This window comes from Chlamydomonas reinhardtii, chromosome 14, assembly GCF_000002595.2.
Source record: "Chlamydomonas reinhardtii strain CC-503 cw92 mt+ chromosome 14, whole genome shotgun sequence".
Taxonomy (NCBI): Eukaryota; Viridiplantae; Chlorophyta; class Chlorophyceae; order Chlamydomonadales; family Chlamydomonadaceae; genus Chlamydomonas; species Chlamydomonas reinhardtii.
In genome coordinates this window covers 3,351,386-3,371,652 of record NC_057017.1, presented here as the reverse complement: position 1 = coordinate 3,371,652, position 20,267 = coordinate 3,351,386, and the positions used below count along the sequence as shown (strand labels likewise).

The 20,267-nt window shown below is 67.5% G+C and overlaps 3 protein-coding genes across 3 annotated transcripts; all 3 read left to right on the top strand.

Moving 5' to 3' along the window:
* Positions 1-38: 38 nt before the first annotated feature.
* CHLRE_14g630150v5 (uncharacterized protein) lies at positions 39-12,694 on the top strand. Its single transcript, XM_043070368.1, has 10 exons — positions 39-318; positions 528-590; positions 1,233-1,878; positions 2,252-4,078; positions 4,520-4,872; positions 5,279-5,323; positions 5,812-6,012; positions 6,383-7,507; positions 7,758-8,258; positions 8,837-12,694. The coding sequence occupies exons 1-10, from the start codon at positions 259-261 to the stop codon at positions 11,546-11,548; spliced, it is 7,533 nt and encodes a 2,510-aa protein (XP_042917041.1). The 5' UTR covers positions 39-258; the 3' UTR covers positions 11,549-12,694.
* Positions 12,695-12,748: 54 nt separating this feature from the next.
* Positions 12,749-16,064, top strand: CHLRE_14g630125v5 (uncharacterized protein). The gene is made up of 4 exons (XM_043070367.1): positions 12,749-12,996; positions 13,224-13,487; positions 13,577-13,642; positions 13,987-16,064. The coding sequence occupies exons 1-4, from the start codon at positions 12,894-12,896 to the stop codon at positions 14,217-14,219; spliced, it is 666 nt and encodes a 221-aa protein (XP_042917040.1). The 5' UTR covers positions 12,749-12,893; the 3' UTR covers positions 14,220-16,064.
* Positions 16,065-16,118: 54 nt separating this feature from the next.
* Positions 16,119-19,974, top strand: CHLRE_14g630100v5 (ribosomal protein L13). Its single transcript, XM_001692618.2, has 2 exons — positions 16,119-16,541; positions 16,667-19,974. Exon 2 carries the CDS (start codon positions 16,704-16,706, stop codon positions 17,358-17,360), a length of 657 nt encoding a protein of 218 aa, XP_001692670.1. The 5' UTR covers positions 16,119-16,541; positions 16,667-16,703; the 3' UTR covers positions 17,361-19,974.
* The last annotated feature ends 293 nt before the right edge of the window (positions 19,975-20,267 follow it).

Below are 20,267 nucleotides of genomic sequence, written 5' to 3'. Positions count from 1 at the left end.
GGCTGGTGCATTCGATGGGCGGAAGCCAGTATCACCTACATTGTGACATAGGGCCTGTAGACAGGCCTGAAAGGTCGCGAACTTGGCAACAATTGCTTTCGAAACTTTCCGTTCCCTTGCCTGCATGCGTGACCTACCTACCATTCGACTGGCATAGCTCTATCACTGGAAAGTTAGGGAGAATGTGCGGAGCTCACGCGTAGTGGCACAACTTGTCGGAGCGCCAATCTATATAAATTGACCCAGCCGAACGGGGTAATGGCACTGCCGGAGGAATACAACTATGCGGTGGCGCCCTCGGAAGACCTGCTTTGCGCGGTGAGATTGGTAAAGGGTCCTCTGTGTCACCGGGCCCACTGGGCCGGCTTGCTCCGCGCCTGTGCGGGTCTCGCCACCGTTCTCGCCACCGCTCTTTTCGGACCTTTCGCAGCATCGCCACCTCCCTCACACACACACTCTCGCTCTCGTGCTCTCTGGCCTCTCACACACGTGTTATCTCTCAAGCTCCTGTCCGCGGCTGCCTGCAGGTCTGCTACCACGCGCTGCGTGAGCCGCGCTCCTGCCCCCGCTGCAGCGCACCCTTCTGCGAGGTGCGCGTTTAAGAGCGGCTAGCAGAGGGAGTGCGTCAGCTAGCGAGCTAGCAAGGCAGCAAGCACGCTGATTAGCCAGCGAGTTGGCAAGTCAGCAAGCTTGGGGGGCAGAAGCACGTCGGGGCAGGGGGATGGGACACCCGGGGGCGTGGGGTTGGGGGTGGAGCGGGGCATCATGGGGCAGAAGAAGTGTGTCGCCGTGCATTGGCACGCGCCAAGCACGCCATGCACGCCCACACGACGGCTCCCGCCGCATGCGGGGGACGGCGCGTTAGCCGCCACCGCTGCAGCCGGGGGCAGTTGTTGTTCTTCTCTCGGGGGTCACCTGCATCAGTAAGCCGCCCCGACAAGGTAGACAAGAGGCGCCCCCGCGCAGCCTTGCACTCCCCTTTGACATCGCCGCCGCATTCGCCTCGGTTGGCCCCATCACACCCCACACAGCACACCGCACCGCACCACAGCCCCACCCTAGTCCACTTCACACCCCACCACCCCACACCACCCCACACCACCACAACGCCACCCCAGCCCCACCACACCATCCACCAACCCGCGCCTGAACCCCCCCTCCGCAAGATGGTCTACCGTCTACCACTTCCTTAACTAATCATGAATGTAACCCCCACCTTCCTGACCGCACAGGTCTGCATCCAGAAGTGGTTCAGCACTCAGAAGCGCAAGGAGGTGCCCTGCTCCTGCCCCTACTGCCGCGAGCCGCTGCGGCTGTCGCAGCTGCAAACCCCCGCCGCCCTGGCGGCGCGCGCCGACGCCCTGCCCGTACACTGCCCGTACGGCGCCGCCGGCTGCGCCGTCACCGTGCCGCGATCCGGCCTGGCGGCGCACCTGGCGGGCGAATGCCCGTACGTCAGTGTACGGTGCCCGGAGTGCCGTACGGAGATGCCGCGGGAGCGGTTGGCGGCGCACCGCGGGTCAGACGCGTGCCCGTGCCGGCGGCTGCCGTGCCCGTACCGGGAGTACGGCTGCCCCGCGCGGCTACAGCCGGGGGCGCTGGCGGCGCACACGTCGGCGGCTGGAGCTGGCGGCGGCGCGGAAGCGGGCAGTCACAAGCGCTGTAGCAACAACAGCAACGGCAGTAGCAATGACGGCGGTGACAGTGACGGCAGTAGCAGCAATGGCGGCGGCAGTAGCAGTGAGGGTCTGGCTGGCGGCTGTCCCTTTGAGCCGCTGCGCTGCGGCGGCTGCGGCGCGGTGGTGCTGCGGGGGCAGGCGGAGGCGCACCGCTGGGGCGGCTGCGCGGCTGCGCTGCCCTGCCCGCACCGCTGCTATGGTGGGTGTGTGGGGCGGCGGCGGCGTGTGCTGGGTTTGAGAAGGTTGGGGAACGGAAGGGATGGGAAAAGCGGGATTTGAGCTGTTGGCGGGACCTTACGGTGGGCATGTGCGTGTGGTGGTGATGGCAAGCCGCCCCCAACCCGCTAACACCACCTTCTCCTAACTAGTCAATAGTCACGCATGGGACCCCCCCCCTTCCCGCCCCCCGCCCCCCTGGTCGGTGCGTCCTGTACCGCTTTTCCAAACACCCTTGCAACACCCCCTCCCCTCACTAGTCATGAATGTACCCCCGCCCCCTGCTGTCTACTTCGCTACACTTCTCTGTACCAATCCTTGCAACCCCCCGCTGTGCCCCCCGCCCCGCCCCGCAGGCTGTGCCTACGTGGCGCCCTCCCTACCGGACCTGGCCGCGCACGCCAACCCCGCCCGCCCCGGCGGCGGCTGCCGGTACGACCCCGCCGCAACCCACGTGTCCCGCATGCGTGCCGCCATGGGGCCCGCACACGCGGCGGCGGCCGGTACGGCAGAGGCGGCTGGCGGCAGCCTGGACCAGCGGCGGCGCGGTTACGGTTACGGCGGCGGCGGCGGCGCCGGCGCCGGCCATGGTTACGGTTATGGCGGCGTGACGGCGGCGGCGGCGGAAATGGCGGCGATGTACGGCGTCGGGCCGCCGCTGGCGGCGGAGCTGGGGCCCGGCGGCGGCGGCGTCTCGGCCAGCGGCGGTTATGATTATGCTGGCGGTATCGGTGGCGGCGGTGGCGGCGGCGGCTCGGCGGTTGGTCCGGCGGGCGCCGCCGGCACGTGGGTGCACGGGCTGTTCGTACCGGCGGCGCTGTACCCCGAGGGTCTGCCGGAGGCCGACGTGGCGGCGGCGGCGGCGGCAGGGAGTACGGCGGCGGCGGCGGAGGCGGACGGCAGCGCCGCCGCGGCGGTGGCGGCGGCGGAGCGGCCGTTGTGGCCCTGGGCAATGGACTCGACTCGCGAGGTGGCGGACGGCGCGGCGGCGGCGCTGGGCGCCAGGATGTGTGACCGCCGGCAGCTGCGGCGGCGGCGGGACTCGGCTGGCGGCGGCGGCGGCGGCGGCGGCGGCGCTGCCGCCGCCGCTCCTGGCGGGCCGGATGACGGCGGCGAGCAGCAGCGGTTGGGACGACCAGCAGCGGAGGACGACGCTGGGGAGGAGGGGCGGAAGAGGCGGCGGCAGTACGGCCCGGTCTTCTCGCGCCTCCCGGCGGCGCCAGCGGCACCAGCGGCGGCGGCGGCGGCGGCATTGACGCCAGTGGCGGCTAGCGCAGCAGCAGCGGAAGCCTCGGCGGCGGCGGCAGCGGCGGCGGCGGTGGAGCTGCCGGCGGCGGTGCAGGGGCTGTTGCGGGAGGTGTGTGGCGAGGTGGACGGCTACGGCTCAGGGGGCGATGACATGTTCCTCATTGGGGAGCAGGACGAGCCCCCGCCGCCGCCGTCACCGCGTACGGCAGCGGCGGCGGAGGCGGCGGCGGCGGCGGCGCCGCCAGGCGCGGTCAGTGGCGGCAGCAGCGGCAGCGGCGGCGGCGGCGCTATTGGCGAGACGGATGTGGGCCCGGATCTGGATTTGGAACTGCCGGCGGCGGAGCCGCTGTGGTGGCGACGGCGGCGGCAGCCAGCGGAGCCGCTGCAGGGGCGGCGGGCGCGGCGGCAGGCGGCGCCGAGCCGGCGGCCTGACGCTGCGGTGGCCGCTGGCGCCGCCGCCACCGACGGCATGAACGCCGCCGCAGTGCCGCTAGCAGCAGCGCCGCAACAGCCGCCGCCGCTGCCGCCGCCACAGCCGCCGCTGCCGCCGCCGGTGACGGCTTCCACACTGCAGGTCGGCATTCGGCCGCAGGGCATGATGCCCGGCGCCGGCGGCGCGGCGGCGGCTGACGAGGACGCGGATCTGGACGGCTCGGAGGCGGCGGCGGCGGCGGCGATTGACGACGGCCCACTGACGTACCCGGCGTCGGTTGTGTACGGCACCGTCATTGACCTCGTGGACCGACTGGTAGCCGCCACGCCAACCGCCGCAACGGCCACCGCAACGGCCGGCGGCGCCAGCCCGCCGGCGGCGGAGCCGCCAACCGCCGCCGCCGCCGCCGTACAGGACTGGCGGCGGCCGCCGCCGGGCAGCCGGGATGCGGCGTTGCTGGAGGCGTTCGAGGGGGAGGACCAATCAGTGATGGATCTGCCGGGTGAGTGGGGGAGGGGGCAGAGAAGGGGAAGGAGACAAATCGGCACCGTGCCGGTTGCGAATCCTGTGCGAAAGGAAACAGCGGGCCGCGATCGATAGTACCGGGCGTTACCGTTTAGCGGGTGCAGCGCGGACAAGGGGAAGACGTGGTGCCTGTGTTTGCTAGCCTGTGTTTGCAAGGGCACGTGTAGCAACGCGCGCGTGTGTGAGTATGTCGCATGGGGGACAAGCGGGCGACAGAAGAGGTGGGACCGGAATGGGCGGGAGCCCGACGGAAAGGCTAACGCGTTACAGAAGAGGACAGGGCTGTCGCACCCCACAGCTCACAGCCCACCCCCTTCTTTGTCCCTTCGGTTCCTTCTCGTTTCTCCATCCTGCAACCCACGCAATCCACCACGAATCCACGCACCCACGCACCTGCAACCTCCCCCCCCCCATGCAGCCCTGGACACGGCCCTTCACCACGGCTATAGGGCCTACTGGGCACTCGGGCTACTGCGGCTGGTGCGCCGCCGCTGGCCCGCTGCTACAGCCGCCGCCGCGCTACAGCCGCCGCCGCCGCCGCCGTCGCCGCCACCTGCCACTGCCGCCACTGGCGCTGGCAGTAGCAGCACCGGTGCCGCCGCCGCCACTACTGCTACAGCCACTGCCGCTGCTACAGCCGCTGCTGCTGCTGCTACTGCCGGCCTGTCTCTGGACTGGCGGGCGCTGGCGGCGCTGAACGACTGCGTCACGGCTGTAGCTCGGCGGCTGCTGGGGGCGGCCATGGCGGTCATATGCAGCGAGCTAGTGCAGGTGTGTGGGTGTGTGGTGGGGTGGGGGGGGTGGGGGGTGGGAGGATGTGTGTGTGGGGGGGGGGGTTATTAGGGAGGGGGACGGTATGTAAAAGAGCGAGGAGGAGAGCATGGCCTATGATTTGACATCAGGGGGTTGCAAGGTTGTGTGTGGGGTGGTGGTGGTGGTGGTGTAGTTTAATCCAAACCCACGTAGAACAAGACCCAGCCAGCCCAGGGGGTGAGCGCAAGGCTGCTGAGACTCATCCGCGCATGCCGCTCGCACCGCCGCTCCAAACCTCAGTACCTCACAACGCCACAACGCCGCAATGGCACGAGTCCCCGCCACAAACTAACGCACTGTGCCATCGGCCCCATCCCGCACCCCGCCTCCCCCCTCCCCCCCCCCCGCACGCCGCCGCACGCAGGAGTCGGCACCCATGGGCGAGGGCGACGTACTGCTGGCGGTGCAGGTGCGTGCGACTGTGTGTGTGTGTGTGTGTGTGCGCGTGTGTGTGTGTGTGTGTGTGTGTGTGTGTGTGTGTGTGTGTGTGTGTGTGTGTGTGTGTGTGTGTGTGTGTGTGTTCAAATGCGTGACGGTTTGCGTGAACGTGTGTGTTCATGTGTGTGTCCATGTGTGTACGGTGTGCACTTCTACAGCGCCCCCCAAACGGCCACCCTGCCTGCTTCCCTACCTTTTCTCCCCCTAATCCCCAACAATCCTGTGCTTTCCTCCTCCGTCCCCATTCCACATTTCCACACCCCTTGCTCCACACCGCCCTCACCTAGCAACCCCGTGCCCGGCTACCCCCACTGCTGCGCCCGGCTACTCAACTTCACTTCCTACACCAATTATGCATGTAACCCCCCTGCCCCCCTGGCTACACAACTTCACTTCCTACACCAATTATGCATGTAACCCCACGATGTAACCCGCTACCCCCACCCCACTCACCCACAGTCGCTCTTCCCGGCGCCCCTGGCCGCCGATGCCGCCGCCGCCGCGCGCGCCGCACTGTTGCAGTACGACGACACGCTGTGCGAGCTGGGCGGCGGCGGCGGCGTGTGGGAGGAGACGTGGGGCAGCCTGGGGGGAAAGCTGGAGCTGGGGCTGGGGCTGGGCCGCGTGGCGTGCATCGTGGGGCAATACACGCCGCTGCACGTGAGTAGCGCACGCGTGTGTGCCGTACTGCCGTACGTGTGTGTATGCCGTACGTGTGGGCGTGTGTGTGAACGTGTGTGTGCGTGTGTGCGTGTGCGTGTGTGTATGCGCATGAGTGGCTGTGTATGTCAGGGATGCCCGAGAGGAGAGGAGAGGCTCAGCTGTGTGTGTGGTTGTGTTGCTGCTGCGCCCGCCGTGCGCCTACTGATACCGCTGTGGTTTTCGCTTGGCACGTCACAGTCCTCCGTACCGTACGTGTCGCATACCTCACAAACCCACACACCACATTCGCACGCCCCCACACGCGCCCACACGTCCCCACATCCCGCACCCCACACCCACACACCGCAAACCCCATCCCCCATACCAGGGCGAGTTTGCGGAGGGCGAAGACGACGTCCCCAGTGGCGGCGACAGCGACAGCGAAGACATGCATGATGACGATGATGATGATGTAGGTTATGAGGACGGAGATGATGAAGATGAGGATGAAGATGATGATGTCAACGACTACGATGACACGATCACGGATGACACGGACGACGACGGATCTCTGCCGGGTCTCATCCGAGCGCATCGTCGCCACCGCCGCCATCGTGCCAATCATCACACGGATGAAGAAGAGAATGATGAAGGAGATGGCCAAGGAATTTATGAGGATTACGGCGAAAGCGACAGCGACGAGTGGGAAACCGACGACGAAGACGGCGGCGGCGGCGGCGGCGGCGCAGCCGCCGGCAACGGGCATGAGGGTGAGACGGCGGCGGCAACGGCGCCGGCGGCGCGGGGCGGGCTGGGTGCGTTCGGCAACGTGCCCGGCATTCGCGCGCCGGCGGTGGACGCGCGCTGGCGGGCGCTGGAGGCGATGGGGGCGGCGGCGGCGCGCAGGGGCGGCCGCGGCCGCGGCGGCGGCGGCGGCGGCGGTCTGGTGGTGGTCACTGGTCGGCCTGGTGGTGCTCGTGTTGCTGGTGGCGGTGGTGGTGTTGGAGGTGGTGGTGGTGGAGGTGCAGGTGCAGGTGCCGACGCTGGCGGTGCTGCGTCGGGAGCCGCGGTGGCGGCTGCAGAGGCAGCGGCAGGGGCAGTGGCAGGTGGGGCGGCCGGGATGCAGGCAGGCGCTGAAGCTGGTGCTGGCGGCACTGGCGGCGGCGGCGGCGACGGTGGCGGCGGCGGTGGCCAGTCGACCAGGGAGGCGCAGCGGCAGCAGCTGCGGCAGCTGGTGGCGGCGCGGATGCAGGCGGCGGCGGCGCGGCGGCAGGCGGCGGCGGCGGCGGCGCTGGCGACGCCGCTGGCGGGGATGACGCTGGGGCCAGGCCCGTCGGCTCCAGCTGCTGCTACAACCGCTCCTGCTGCTACAGCCACTGCTGCTGCTGCAGCCCCCGCCGCCAGACTGCCACCGATGCGCGGTCGTCATGTGGGGGAGGCGGCGGCGGCGGCGGCGGCGGCGGCGGCGGGAGGCGAGGACGAGGAGTCGGGCGATCGGGAGAGCGCAGAGCAGGTAGGTTGAGGTGGAGCGGGTACCGGCAGTTTGATTAAATCATGACCCAGAACCAGTGGTGTGGGGCGGGTTTATTTCTCGCGTTGCAGATGCTAGCCAGCCAGCATTCCCAGTGGTGTGCCCCCGGCCTGGAATGGCAACTATGTGCTTACGATTGAATAGTATACATGTACAAATGTGCTGCTTGGCAAGTTCCCAATCACTTAGCATACTTTATTCACGCATGTCTGCATCACCGACGTGTGCACAGGGAGACCAGCAGCCGGCTGCTGCTGCAGCCGGCCCTTCGGCCGACGGCAGTGGCGGCGCCGCCAGCCCGTCCCCCGCGACCACGGCTGCTGCTGCTACTGCCGTGCCCGCGGCATCAGCAGCGCCGCCGGCTGCTGCTACTGCCGGTCCTGCCGCCGGCACCGCTGCCAGCGGCGGCGCGGCACCGGCTCCGGCGGCGCCGCCGCCGCCGGCCGCAGAGCACTGGTGGCAGCGGCGGCTGCCGCGCCTGCGCGGCGGCGGCGGCGGCGGCGCCAGCGCCCGCGGGGCGCGATCCGGCACCAACACAGGCAGCGGCAGCGGCAGTAGCAGCGGCAGCGGCGGCAGTAGCGACAGTGGCAGCATCACGGAGCTCGATGTCGTCTCGTACGGCGGCAGTAGCAGCAGCGGCAGCGGGCGTCAGGGGGACGCTGACGTGCGGGGGGTGGTGGCTCTGGCCGCGGTGCTGGAGTGGTTTGCCACGCGCGTGCTGGAGACGGCGGTGGTGAGACTGCGTGTGTGCGTGTGTGTGCGTGCGTGTGTGTTTGTGTGTATATGTGTATGTGTTAAAGAGCACAAAGAAAACAGTACGCGTAGTGTGCGTGTGTGCGCGTGCGTAAGAGTGTGTCGGTGTGGGTAGAGGGAAGGAGGCGGGGTGCTAGCTTGACCGAAGTGGAGCAACGGCTCGGAGCAGGCGTGCCGGGCGGCAAGCTGGGAAGGTGCGGGGAAGGTGCGGAGGAGAGTGTGGATTACGCGTGGCGTGGTTGTGACGTCGGGTTGACGTTGTGTACGGCACGATACGTCACGCGCCTGGAGTGGAAAGCTGTTCAATGCTGCTGATGGGGATTGGGCGTGGAGTGGGAAGGGGCATGGGCACCAGTCCTGCTGGCGGGCCACGTCCTCCTGCTCGGGGCACATCGGGCACGCCGCACCGCACCTCTCGTCTGACTCTCTGACTCCTGACTCCTTGACTCGCTGACTCTCTGACTCTTTCCTTCACCCTGGCTCCCTAACTCCCTGACTCCCTGATCCCTGACTCTGTCCTTCACCCGGGCTGCCTCCCTCCCTCCCTCCCCGCAACAGGCCTACGCCGACGCGGGGCTCATGCGCCTGGCCACCAGCACCGGCAGTAGCAGCAGCAGCAGCAGCCACGGCAGTAGCAGCCACGGCAGTAGCAGCCACGGCAGTAGCAGCGCGCCGCCGGCGACGCTGGTGCTACAGCCCTGGCACCTGCAGCTGGCGCTGTCGGCCTCGCCTCTGGGCCGGCTACTGCCGCCGCCGCCGCCGCCGCCCGACATACACGCCGACCTCCCAACCGCCGCGCCCGCCCTGCCGTACGCCGTGCACAGTACGGTTGCCGCCGCCAGTGGCGGCGGCGGCGCCGCAACCGGTGTTGCCGTACGGGTGCCGTACGGTGGCGTGCCGGCTTACGGCATGTCGTACATTGGCGGCGACGCCGGGTCGCGCCTGCTGGGCGCGCTGCCGCTCGTCCACCTAGGGCGGCTGCTGGCGTCACTGGCGCTACAACCGCTGTCTGCGCTGCTACTGCTTGCCAGCGCGCCGGCGGCGGCTGCAGCGCCGGCGGCAGTAGCAGCGGCTGGGGCGGAAGGCATGGAGGTGGATGGCGGCTCCGGTGTCGGGGCAGCATGGCAGCAACAGCAGCAGCAGCAGCAGCTACAGCCGCTGATGTGCCCGCTAGATTTGCTGTGCTACTGCGGCGGACCAGCCGCCGCTGCCGCCGCCGCCGGTACTGGCGCGTCCGCGCCGATGGCCCCGGCGGCGGCGGCGGCGGCGCGGCCGGCCTGCTCTTACTGGTCCGGCCACCAGTGCCCGAGCTGTCATGATCTGTCGTGCCGCGTCCGCCGCCGCCTCCCCTTTGACACGCGCGTCAAGCTGGCGGCGGCGACGCTGCGCGCCGCTTACACCGGCGCCGCCGACGCAGCGGTGGCGTCGGCTGCGGGTGTGCAACACGGCGGCGGCGAGGGCGCCGCCGGCAGGCGTGCTACTGCCACGGACAGCGGCAGCATCAGCAGGCTGAGCAACAGCGGCCAGCGCTGGTCGCTGAGCGGCGGTCGCGGCGGCGAGGCGGCGTCAGAGACGCTGCCGCGTGCTACTGCCGCTGCCGCCCCCGCCGCCGCCGCCGCCGCCGCCGCCGCCACTGGCGATAATGGCGACGACGGCGACGAAGTAGCGGAGTTGCTGGAGCTGCTACAGCCGCCGCCGGCGCTGCCGCCGCCGTCCGACGTTGCGGCGATGGCGTTCGGCGGCGCGCTGCGCTGCGAGCTGCTGGCGGCGCTACTGCCGCCGCGGCTGCGGCCGCTGCTACAGCCGGCGGCGCTGGCGCACGCTGCGCGGCTGTCCAACCCGGGGCTTGCTACAGCCCTCATCCGGATCTACCACCTCCAGGTGCCCGTATGGTGGCGGCAGCCCGGCGACTCGGCTGTAGCAGGCGCCGCCGCCGCTGCGGCAGTAGCAGCAGCGGCAGCTGCTGCAGCCACCGCTGCCGCCAAACCTAGCACTGAAGCTGACGCCGCTGCTGCGCCAACCGCCGCCGCCGCCGCCACGGACGTGGCGGCGGCGGCGGCGCTGTCGGAGGCTGTAGCGGCGGCGGTGCGCCCCGACGCAGGCTGGCTGGCGGCGCTACAGCCGCGGCTGCTGGAGGTGGCTGACGTGGCGGCGGCGGCGGCGCTGTGCCGCGACATTGGCGCCGTGCTGTACGGCGGCGGCGGCAGCAGCGGCAGCAAGCTGCAGGGCGGGGCGGCGAGTGAGGCGGCGGAGGCGAGTGGGGCGGAGGCGGAGGCCGCCGGCGACCACGATGACGATGATGGGGAGCAGGAGTTGGACGAGGAGTATGTGGATGAGTTTGTGACCGTGCTAGGCGGCGGCGGCGGCAGTAGCAGCGGCGGCGGCAGCAGCCGCCTAGCCGGCTGTAGCTTCAGCGAGTTGCCGACCTGCCTGCCGCGCTCGGCGTTCTTGGGCCTGTTCGCCGAGGCCTGGGAGGCGGTGCAGGCCCAGCGCGAGGCAGCCGCCGCCGGCGGCAGTAGCAGCGGCGGCGGCGGCGGCGCAAATGGCCCGGCAGTAGCAGTGGCGGCGGCGGCGGCGGTGCCAGGCGCTGCCGCCCCCGTGGCACCCTCGTCGCCAGGCGGCGGTGCTGCTGATACCGCTCAGGTCGCACCGGCGGCGCCGGCGGTGGCGGCGCCGGGGGCAGGCGGCGGCGCCGCCACTGCCGCTGCCAACGCCGCCAGGATCCCGCCGCCGGCCATGGGCGTGGCGTCGGCGTCGCCAGCGCGGCGTTACTCAGCACTAGCGGCGGCGGAGGCGGCGGGGCAGGCCGCCGCCGCCGAGGCAGCGCGGCTGGCGGCGACGCGGCAGCGACAGCCGCCGGCCGATGCCGCCGCCGCCGCCGCTGGCGACACCGGCGGCCCTGCGGGCGCGACCGCCGTCCCGGCAGCAGCGCCTGAAACTGCCCCTGGCGGCATCGCACCCGCCCCTGGCGCCGCCGCCACCGCTGGCGCCGAGCCGCTGGCCTGGTCTGCGGACGCCTTGGCCCTGATGCACCGGGCGGCGGAGATGGCGCTCATTGAGGGGGTGGCGGAGCTGGCGGCGGGCGGCGGCGGCGCCGGCGGCGCGCACCGCCACCGCCACCACGGCGGCGGCGGCGGCGCCGGCGGCGGCGGGGGGTCGGTCACTGCCATGGGAGCCGGCTGGGGCGGTGGTGGTGCTGGCGGCGGCGGCGGCGCCGGCGGCGGCGGCGGCGGCGGCAGCTTGGGGTGGGGCGGGTCGGGCGCGTGGTGAGCGAGGTGTATGCCGTGGCGGCTCACACCGTTCTGTGTTAAAGACAGTGTGTGCGTTAAAGCAACGCGACGGCATACGGTTGTGTGTGTGTGTGTGTGTGTGTGTGTGTGTGTGTGTGTGTGTGTGTGTGTGTGTGTGTGTGTGTGTGTGTGTGTGTGTGTGTGTGTGTGTGTGTGTGTGTGTGTGTGTGTGTGTGTGTGTGTGTGTGTGTGTGTGTGTGTGTGTGTGTGTGTGTGTGTGTGTGTGTGTGTGTGTGTGTGTGTGTGTGTGTGTGTGTGTGTGTGTGTGTGTGTGTGTGTGTGTGTGTGTGCGTGTGTGTGTGTGTGTGTGTGTGTGTGTGTGTGTGTGTGTGTGGACAGCGATGGGCAGCCCAAGGGCCCCAGGGCCCCACGCGAAGCGGGTGCATGTGCGAGGGTGAGCGGGTTCGCTAGTGGGTGCTGCCGCGCAGACTGCGATGCACTGATGTGGGCCGTGGTGTGACGCGGTTGAGCATGGGGAGAGCAAGGGCAGGGCTGGGGTTAGGTCTGTGCCCGGCAGTGTTGCAGTGTGGTGAATGGCGGGTGGAGGGTGGAGCCGCCAGCATGGGGGCGCCGAGCCAAGCGGCGGCGGTGGGTTGCCGGTGGACGGGCTGGACTGCATGGCGGGGGGGGGGGGAGGGGGTCGAATATTGTTGGGCGCGACGTTGCGGGGGGACAGTGTGCTTTGGGCACACATAATTACGGAGGCCGCCGAATGGTGCTTCAGGTGCGATAGGTGCCCCTGCTGCGGGCGAGTGCTGGCGGTTAGTACTGCTATGGCGGTTGGGACTCGCTCTGTCGGTCCTCCTGATGAGGTACTGCACCCATGTGCAACAGAACAGGCGGGCGGGGTCTCCGGCGCGGCATGAGGGCAGACGGGGGCAAAGGTTTGGGCGGAAGGCTGGCCCAGTGGCCTTACGCCTGTCTCACTGACACGCTTCCGCCACGGCGCAAGCCTGTCACGACGGGGGGTAACGGGGTGTCAATGCAACAGAATGGTGGGAAATAGTATTGTCAAGAAGCCTGGGAGTGGGACCACTGCAGTGGGACCATGTGCAACTCCCGGTGGGCCAGGGGACCATGCCTGGCCATGAAAGCGACAGATGGCAGAATCCTGTCGACTACAAAGGCACGCCACTTCCACTGTTCTTATTAATTGCACTTCGACTCACAAAATGCCGCTGCCGTGCCGCTTGGGGGCGCTGCAGTATTCCGTCGCGAAACACCCGGGATGCCGAGCCCAGAATTCCTTACTTCCGTCGCGTGCGCAGCCGGCGCCGCGAGCATGTCGAATACTTGTAGCAGGATCTCCTCACAAGTATGAAAAGATGCTGGCTTCAATCAATCGCCGGGAGGCGATCGCGCTCGGAGCTCTCGCGGTCGGCACACCGGCCGTATTGCTGTTGGGCACGGTTGCACCCGCAAACGCTGGTGAGTACCACACGCCTCACCCCACCAAACCCCCCCTGCTGCCACAACCATGCGAAGCGCTGTCTTCTTTCCCGCACGCCGCACTAAAACCACAGCCAGCCCAGGGCCCACTCCGTTGCCCATACCTCCGCCCCCATGTGTGTCCCCTATGTCCCCCTGCTGCACACTACGGGGCTGCGCCAACCTGCCCTGACCCCGCCTGACCCATCTCGCCCTGCCTGTTGCAGCCGGCGCCGGCGCCCGTCTGTCGCGTCCTTCGCGCCCGCCTCCTTCCGCCGACACGAACACCGGCACCCACACGCCTTCACCTCCTCCCAGCCCCAGCCCCAGCCCCAGCCCCAGCCCCAGCCCCAGCCCCAGCCCCAACCCAGCCCCAGCCCCAGCCCCAGCCCCAGCCCCAGCCCCAGCCCCAGCCCCAGCGCCAGCCTCAAGCCAAGGGATACAACACGGCCGGCCGCCAGCAGCGCTCTCGGAGCCTGGCTGGCTGGCGGGCGAGAGCCGGTCACCACGGGCGAAGCCGTACAACAGAGCAAAAATCCTGTGATCCTGTTCTGGCACCTTCGTGCGGGGTGAGGCGCAGCCGGCCTCACACCCAGCTGCTTTCAGGGTATGAAACAACGTGTTTACGACGTTGCCGAGCCCCATGGTACGACAGGGTGTGTACGACAGTGGCCAGTGACGCCTGCGGGCGATGACGGGGATGGGTCGTGGGGTTCGGTGGGGCGGGTGGGGTGGTCCGCGCGCAGCCGCCTATTTACGGTACGTGTGCGCTTTGTTTATGCGAGGTGTGTGCCGTCCGTGCAGCAGTAGCCCCAATCCGGGCCTGCTGCGTCGCCCCCCTGCTGTCCATCCTCGACACAGCAGGGGGCAAGTACGTACGGTAATAATTAACACGCCCGCGATGCCACACCCCACATGACGTGAGCTGAATGATGATTTAAAGCACACGCATGCTGAAATCTGCACGGAATCCGGACTTGGTGACCGCAGGAGGTTCCGTTTTGGATCCGTGCGTTGCGACCCGTGGGCGCGTGGCCGACCCGCCCCGACGCCCGAGCGGCTGCCTTCGGAGGGAGCGCGCGCGCGCGCGGGTGGGACGGAGGGAGATTGCTGCCGCAAGCCCGCCCGGCACATGCGCCGGATACAAGTCGTCCGCGCCAACTCCGCCCACCACCGTGCCCGCCCATGGGACCTGCAACACATGCGAGAGCTGGGCGGCTTGATCGGCTGAACAGCTAGCGCAGCCGAACTGCTAGGGCGGCTGGACTGTAGGGGCGGATGAACTGTTTGCATTGAGTTGCTTAGGGCATCGTCAATAACTGCTAGGGCGGCCTGAACAGCTAGCGCGGCCGAAGTACTACGGCGGCCCGGGCGTCTGTCGAGCTGAACTGCTAGGGAGGCCTGAGCGTCTGGGTGGATCGCCATCTTGAGCATGAAGCGGCTGGAGCTTGGAGCGGCTGGGCAGCGTGTTGGGGACGGGTGTCTGTGGGCGAGTGCATTTGTATGTGTGGAAAGAGGCCGGGGTGTGGGCGCACCGCCAGACCCCAGCCAGACGTTCGGGCCCACGTGGCATCCCGCACGGGAGAGCACACGCCGTGCCGTGCCTTGCCGTGGCGGATGCAGGTGCGGCTGCCTCAGCCCTCCGCCCTCAGCGCACCGGTTTGATGCGCACCATGGTCGGGGCGGGTGCGATAGTACGGTATTAAAAGACACTGAAGGCACAACGATCAACTCTGGTCCACGATAGCATGGAGTTTTCTATCGGTAGATGTAGGTGGTTGCAGGCGCTCCGTTGCCTGCCTTGAGATTATGCCGGGCCTTGGCTGGGGGTAACGCTGATTCTGTGCTGTGGGGAGTGTGCGTCCGTTAGGATGGCTGGAAGTAATGTGTTTCACAGGAGGACCCCAGGGCTTGGCTGCTGTCAATGCCGCCCAGAAGGCACGCATGTGCGCTGGCCTCAGGGTTTTAGACGCGTGTGTATGGGGGCAGAGCGCGGTTCGGCGAAACGAACAGCAAGGCACGCACGGCACTCCGTGTGAGTTCAGGAGCAGTTCAGGAGCACGTCTGCTGGAGGAAAGCCGAGGTCGGAAGGAAGCGTGTGCGCACGGGGACAGGGGCATGTATGACGTGGGCCGGAATGTGGGTGGTTGCGCTCTCAGCGGCTCGGGCTGCAACCTCTTAGCAGATGGGTGGAAACTGGAAAGACCGTGCCTGCTTTGTACGTCGGCTGAGGAATTTGGCTACGCTCGGTGGCTCGGCGTGCAGCTAGCCTGAGGAGTGCAAAGGCCACGCCGGCTCGCCCCTGCTGCGATGATCTGCTGACTATTGGTAGCTGGCGGCTCGGCTTGCAGCTACGTAGCCGAGGCATGAGGGGAGGAAAAGGCCATGCCTGCTCACCTTTGCTGCGGCAATGCCTTGACTATTGGGACCTATCTCGTTGGGCTCGGGCACATAACCCCTGCTGTGTTGGCTGGGGATTGTGGGGATGAGATGCGTGGACGTGCGTCCGTGGCGGGCAAGCCGCGGGTGTTGCAGCGCTTGGGATGCAGGAGCCACGGGCACTTGTGAGCTGAGGTGGCGTGGCATGGGTGGGGCCGTGGGGCCTTGGAGCGGGGGAAGAGCTTGGCGCAGCCGCAGCGGGGCCAGGCCACAGGTAGGGCAGGGGGGCAGGGGGGGCAGCAGGGCCAAGCTACAGGGTAGGGCTTGCAGGGCACAGGCGGCACGGTGCCGCCCCCCCCAAATACACACAGATGCTAGGTGGGATGGGCCGATGGGACCTTGGGCTTGCTGGCTGACTGGAGCTGGATCTGGGCTAGAAGTGACTGTGCGTGGCAGCACAATGCGGCCGGGGGCAGGCTGCCACGCAGGCACGCACGCCCGCGCCCATGCCCGCGCATGCTCACACGCCGTGCCCCGTAGGCCTGAACCGTGCGTGCTTACAGCTGTGTGGCAGCACAGTAGAAGCAGGTGACTCCATGACATGGACAGGCGTTTGGCACGGAGCAGGGAAGGAGTGGCGTGGGAGTCGGGGTCTGCGGAGTCTGTGGCACCCGGTCACTAGTAAACCCCCGGTGCAAGCGCCTGTTCGCGCACCGATGCGCTCAGTGCCCCTGAGTAGCCTCCCACAGCCATTGCAGACTACCCCTTGCCGTCGACACGTTGTTCGCAACACCGCGACGGCCATTCTTGCCAGCATTCGTGCCGCCGAAGGCGGACCCAAAAGCTTGGCCAAGCATTTCAGGCGCTATTTGCACCTAAGATTACGCAGGAAAAGGTTCCACATGCCTGCCTTTCCTGTCCGCACCGAACCCAAATACAGAATGCCTCAACCCGGGGAAGGCGCCTTTCAGGCCTCTAAAAATTAGGAATACACCCTTAGCTCGTTATAACCCCGTTCGTGCCAGCAATGGGTGAAATTAAGGGCTCCAGCAAGGAGCGACCTCCTGATTTCTCCAGGGCAGCGAGGCAGGCCCTAAGAAATTCATGGCTAGATAGGCCTTTGTGGGGAGGTTTCAATAGTATGTGCAGAGCGCGCAGGGGGCAAGGTTTGTGGCAGCCGAAATCGGGGGGCAGCGAGCGCAGGCAAACTCGCAGCATCGCGCTGCCGTGCAGCGCCCGATGGCCGCGCCGATATACACGCCCTGCCTGCACATACACTCCCTCTTTCCAGGCGCCGCCGCCACACTCACTGCAGTCACTGAGCAAAAATGGTGCGGCACAACAACGTTGTCCCGAACAACCACTTCAAGAAGAAGTGGCAGTTCTATGTGAAGACTTGGTTCAACCAGCCTGCTCGCAAGGAGCGCCGCCGGGCTGCTCGCGCTAAGAAGGCCGAGGCTCAGTTCCCTCGCCCGGCCGCCGGCCTGCTGCGCCCCATTGTTCGCGGCCAGACCCTGAAGTACAACACCAAGCAGCGCATTGGCAAGGGCTTCACCCTGGACGAGCTGAAGGAGGCTGGGATCCCTGTGCGCATGGCGGCCAGCCTGGGCATCGCCATCGACCACCGCCGCCGCAACAAGTCGCTGGAGAGCCTGCAGGAGAACGCTCAGCGTCTGAAGGCTTACCGCAGCAACCTGGTCGTCTTCCCGCGCAACGTCAAGAAGCCGAAGGCTTTCGAGACCCCTCTGGCCGAGGCGAACGCGGTCGCCCAGGTCAAGGGCGCCGTGGTCCTGCCCCTGGTCAAGGCCGCGCCGGCGCTGGAGACCGTCAAGGTCACCAGCGAGATGAAGGCCACCGCGGGCAAGGAGCTGGCCGAGATCAAGGCCACCGCCTACGCCAAGCTGCGCCTGGAGCGCATGAACGTACGGCAGGTGGGCCCCCGCGCCAAGAAGGCCAAGGAGGCTGCCAAGGAGGAGGCCTCGTAAGCGGCTCCCGCCATCAGCAGCACCTGCGGCGTCTCCGGCTTCGGGTTTGGGTTGCTCGTCAGAGGGCCCGGGCCCGGGCCGGCTTGGCGTGGTGGTGGCGCTCCCCGGCGCGGCGGCATCGGCGGCAGCAGCAGCGGCGTAGTCGCGGCGACTGCGGCAGTAGCAGCAACGGCGTTGGAGGAGGCGGCAGCAGCAGCGGCAGCGGCGGACGCTGGTGGCGCTCGGGCCTAAGCGCGGCGTGGCGCGTTGGACTGGCAGCGGCCGTGTCGTGAGTGGGTGCGGGGGCAGCAGTGGTCACCGCGGGCTGCGGGGGAAGAGGTCTTCTGCAGGCGCGCGGGGGAAGGGGAAGCCACCCCGCACAGCTCGGGCGGGGCGGGCGACAACCGCGCGGGCGTGGTTGGGCCACGCAAGTCACTACTGTGTTCAGTAACTGGGTGTGTCATGCGGCAGCACGGCTAGAGACAGATGCTATTATTCGGTGCGGGTTGAGTGTATGCCGGCTTTCTGCGTGGAGCTGTGTGCTTTGCCTGCTGCCCCGTTTCTCAACAAACAGCCACGCACTACAGGCGAGTGGTGGTGGTTGCTTGGCGGGCGCATGCGGCGTGGCCCCGGATACAGTGGAAATCTCAATGGTCGTGGCTGTGGGTTTTGCGTGCGGCGGGCGGTCCGGTTGCCCTTGCTTGGGTTATAGCGGTGTAGCCGGGCAGGGTCCGGAGTGTCAGTCGTAGCGTGTAACTGGTGATGCACTCAGACTGGTGATGGTGTCATTGCGCCGAGCCTTTGGCGGTCGGGGGCGATGGGGTGCAGCCGGGGGTTATTAGGGGGTCGGGTGTGGGGCGGGGCGGACAGTGGCAGCTCGGCAGCATCGCAGCGCTGGCGGCTTGGCGGCGACAGCAGCAGCAGCCGCTCTTTCTGGCGCTTGGCGAGCAACACAGCAGCGGCACGGCGCAGCAACAGCAGCAGGTGGGAAGACAGGCGGCAGCAGCTGTAGGCGCAGCAGCAGGCGCTGCCGCGCTTTCGGCAACGCCAGCAGACGTCCAGGCGTCTGCCTGCCTGCAGCCGCAAGTTTGGGACGTCCGCGGCGGCGCTGTGGCGGCTGGCGGCTTCGCCTGCTGGCGGCTGCTGCTAGCGCTTGGCTGTGCGGCGTCGGCCGGGCGGGCAGCTTGTGAGGGGGGTGGGGCGGCAGCCGCAGCAGGGGCAGCTGGGGGGGGGGGGGGTGATATCAACAGCAGCACGGGGTCTCGGGCAGCGGCCGCATCAGGGCAGCATGGCATCCACAGCAGCCGGATCAGTGCTTGAGCGGGCGGGGGCGGGGGGAAGGGGAATGCAGGGGCGGGAGCGACGGCAGCAACAGCAGCAGCAATGTGGGGTGCATGTGTGTGACAGCGGGCGCGCAAGCGCAAGGGCCAGCGGGAGCACGGTCTGCAGGCCTCGGGGAGTAGACAGCTGACTGGCGGGCGGCGGGATGCGGGCTTGGGTTGTGCAGCGGCTAAGGGACTCGGGCACGGAGGGGGGCTTGGGCGGGCACAGCCAATCCGGGGTCAAACGAGCAAGCCAGCACCAGCCAAGGGAAATAATACTTCTGCTTACAATCAAAGGTCCATAGATAGAACAGTTCGTGCCCACTCGTGCTATGCCAAGCCCCGAAATTGAAGATATACCTCGTTCCTTGACAAGGGCGGTCGTTCGCGAATGACTTCAAGTGTTTAGCACATAGAGATACCACAGGGGCACGCAGCTGGCACTGAATGCACACAAGGCTCACAAGTACGCCAGAACCACACCCAAGGCCTGCCTTCTCCTGATTGCGACGCAAACTTTGTGAGTCCGGACATAATTACGCCCAAGCTTCAGCAACAATGGACTTCTGGCGCGGCAGATACAGGTGATACGGGCGAATTTGCGCAAACTCGCGCATGCGCCTGGGCATACGCCTGGGCTCGCGACAACGCCCTGTCGCCCTGCCGTCAACAGCGCCGCAGGCAGGGCCTCCTTAACGCTCATGGCTCCAAGCGGTATGCCGGCAGGGGCGCGAGGGGTCGGGTTTCGTGCTTTCTGCCGTGGCATGCGACAGGTTTGGCCCCCAGCAGGGCAATTTTTTGATGGCTTGGCGTCTTCGCGGCCGGAGGCCGCGCGATTTTGACAAAATTAGGAGTTGAAACCTGTAATTTCCTTAAGGATTTCGACATTCCCGACCCGAAAGGACCATTCTTTGATTCAGGCGACGGATGCAAACTTTCCTATCATGCACTGATGCCAGCAAAGAATCTGGACGCTTTGATTTGAAAGAGAATGTCGCCGCACCTGGTCGCAGGTCAGCGACCGCCAGCAGTGCTATGTATCTCCCACGTCTCTCCTGTTACAGAATCCTTGTTACAATACAGCTCAAATTTGAACAATAAGTGCAACTCCACCAGTCTAGCAGCGAATGCCAAGGACATGGTGGAGACAGCCGCTCGAGCTGGAAATCTCCTGAAAGCCTGCATCTTGACAGTCCATTTGGATCAAAGAATAGGAAACAAACAAATATGACGCACTGGCATGAGCCACATCTCCACCCGCGTCCCCTGGCCAACCCCTCCCTCTGGACCCCCTTCCACCACCGGTCACTCGTTCCACACCGAACTGTCCCAAATACTGTGATGCTGTCCCTGGTTCCTGAACACACCTATGCTCTGGTTGGATACCTGTGCCCATGCGGCGGCTGGGCTCGAGATTGTACCTTATGCGTGCGGGGGCGTGCTGCCCATGCCCCCACGCACACGCACACCACTTCGCACACCTTCGCACACAAGTACGCACGCAGCTACCCGCCGCTTTCGCCCCGTGCTGCTGTCGCACTGTGCCATGACTGACGTTGCTTCCTGGGGATGCTTGTGCCCAGGCGGCGGCTGGGCCGGTGGCTTA

Coding starts and splice junctions, on each gene's coding strand:
- CHLRE_14g630150v5 (XM_043070368.1), top strand. CDS start 259: ATGGCACTGCCGGAGGAATACAACTATGCGGTGGCGCCCTCGGAAGAC. Junction 591..1,232: donor GCAGCGCACCCTTCTGCGAG/GTGCGCGTTTAA, acceptor CTGACCGCACAG/GTCTGCATCCAGAAGTGGTT. Junction 7,508..7,757: donor ATCGGGAGAGCGCAGAGCAG/GTAGGTTGAGGT, acceptor ACGTGTGCACAG/GGAGACCAGCAGCCGGCTGC.
- CHLRE_14g630125v5 (XM_043070367.1), top strand. CDS start 12,894: ATGCTGGCTTCAATCAATCGCCGGGAGGCGATCGCGCTCGGAGCTCTC. Junction 13,488..13,576: donor GGAGCCTGGCTGGCTGGCGG/GCGAGAGCCGGT, acceptor GGTGAGGCGCAG/CCGGCCTCACACCCAGCTGC. Junction 13,643..13,986: donor CGACGTTGCCGAGCCCCATG/GTACGACAGGGT, acceptor TGGTGACCGCAG/GAGGTTCCGTTTTGGATCCG.
- CHLRE_14g630100v5 (XM_001692618.2), top strand. CDS start 16,704: ATGGTGCGGCACAACAACGTTGTCCCGAACAACCACTTCAAGAAGAAG.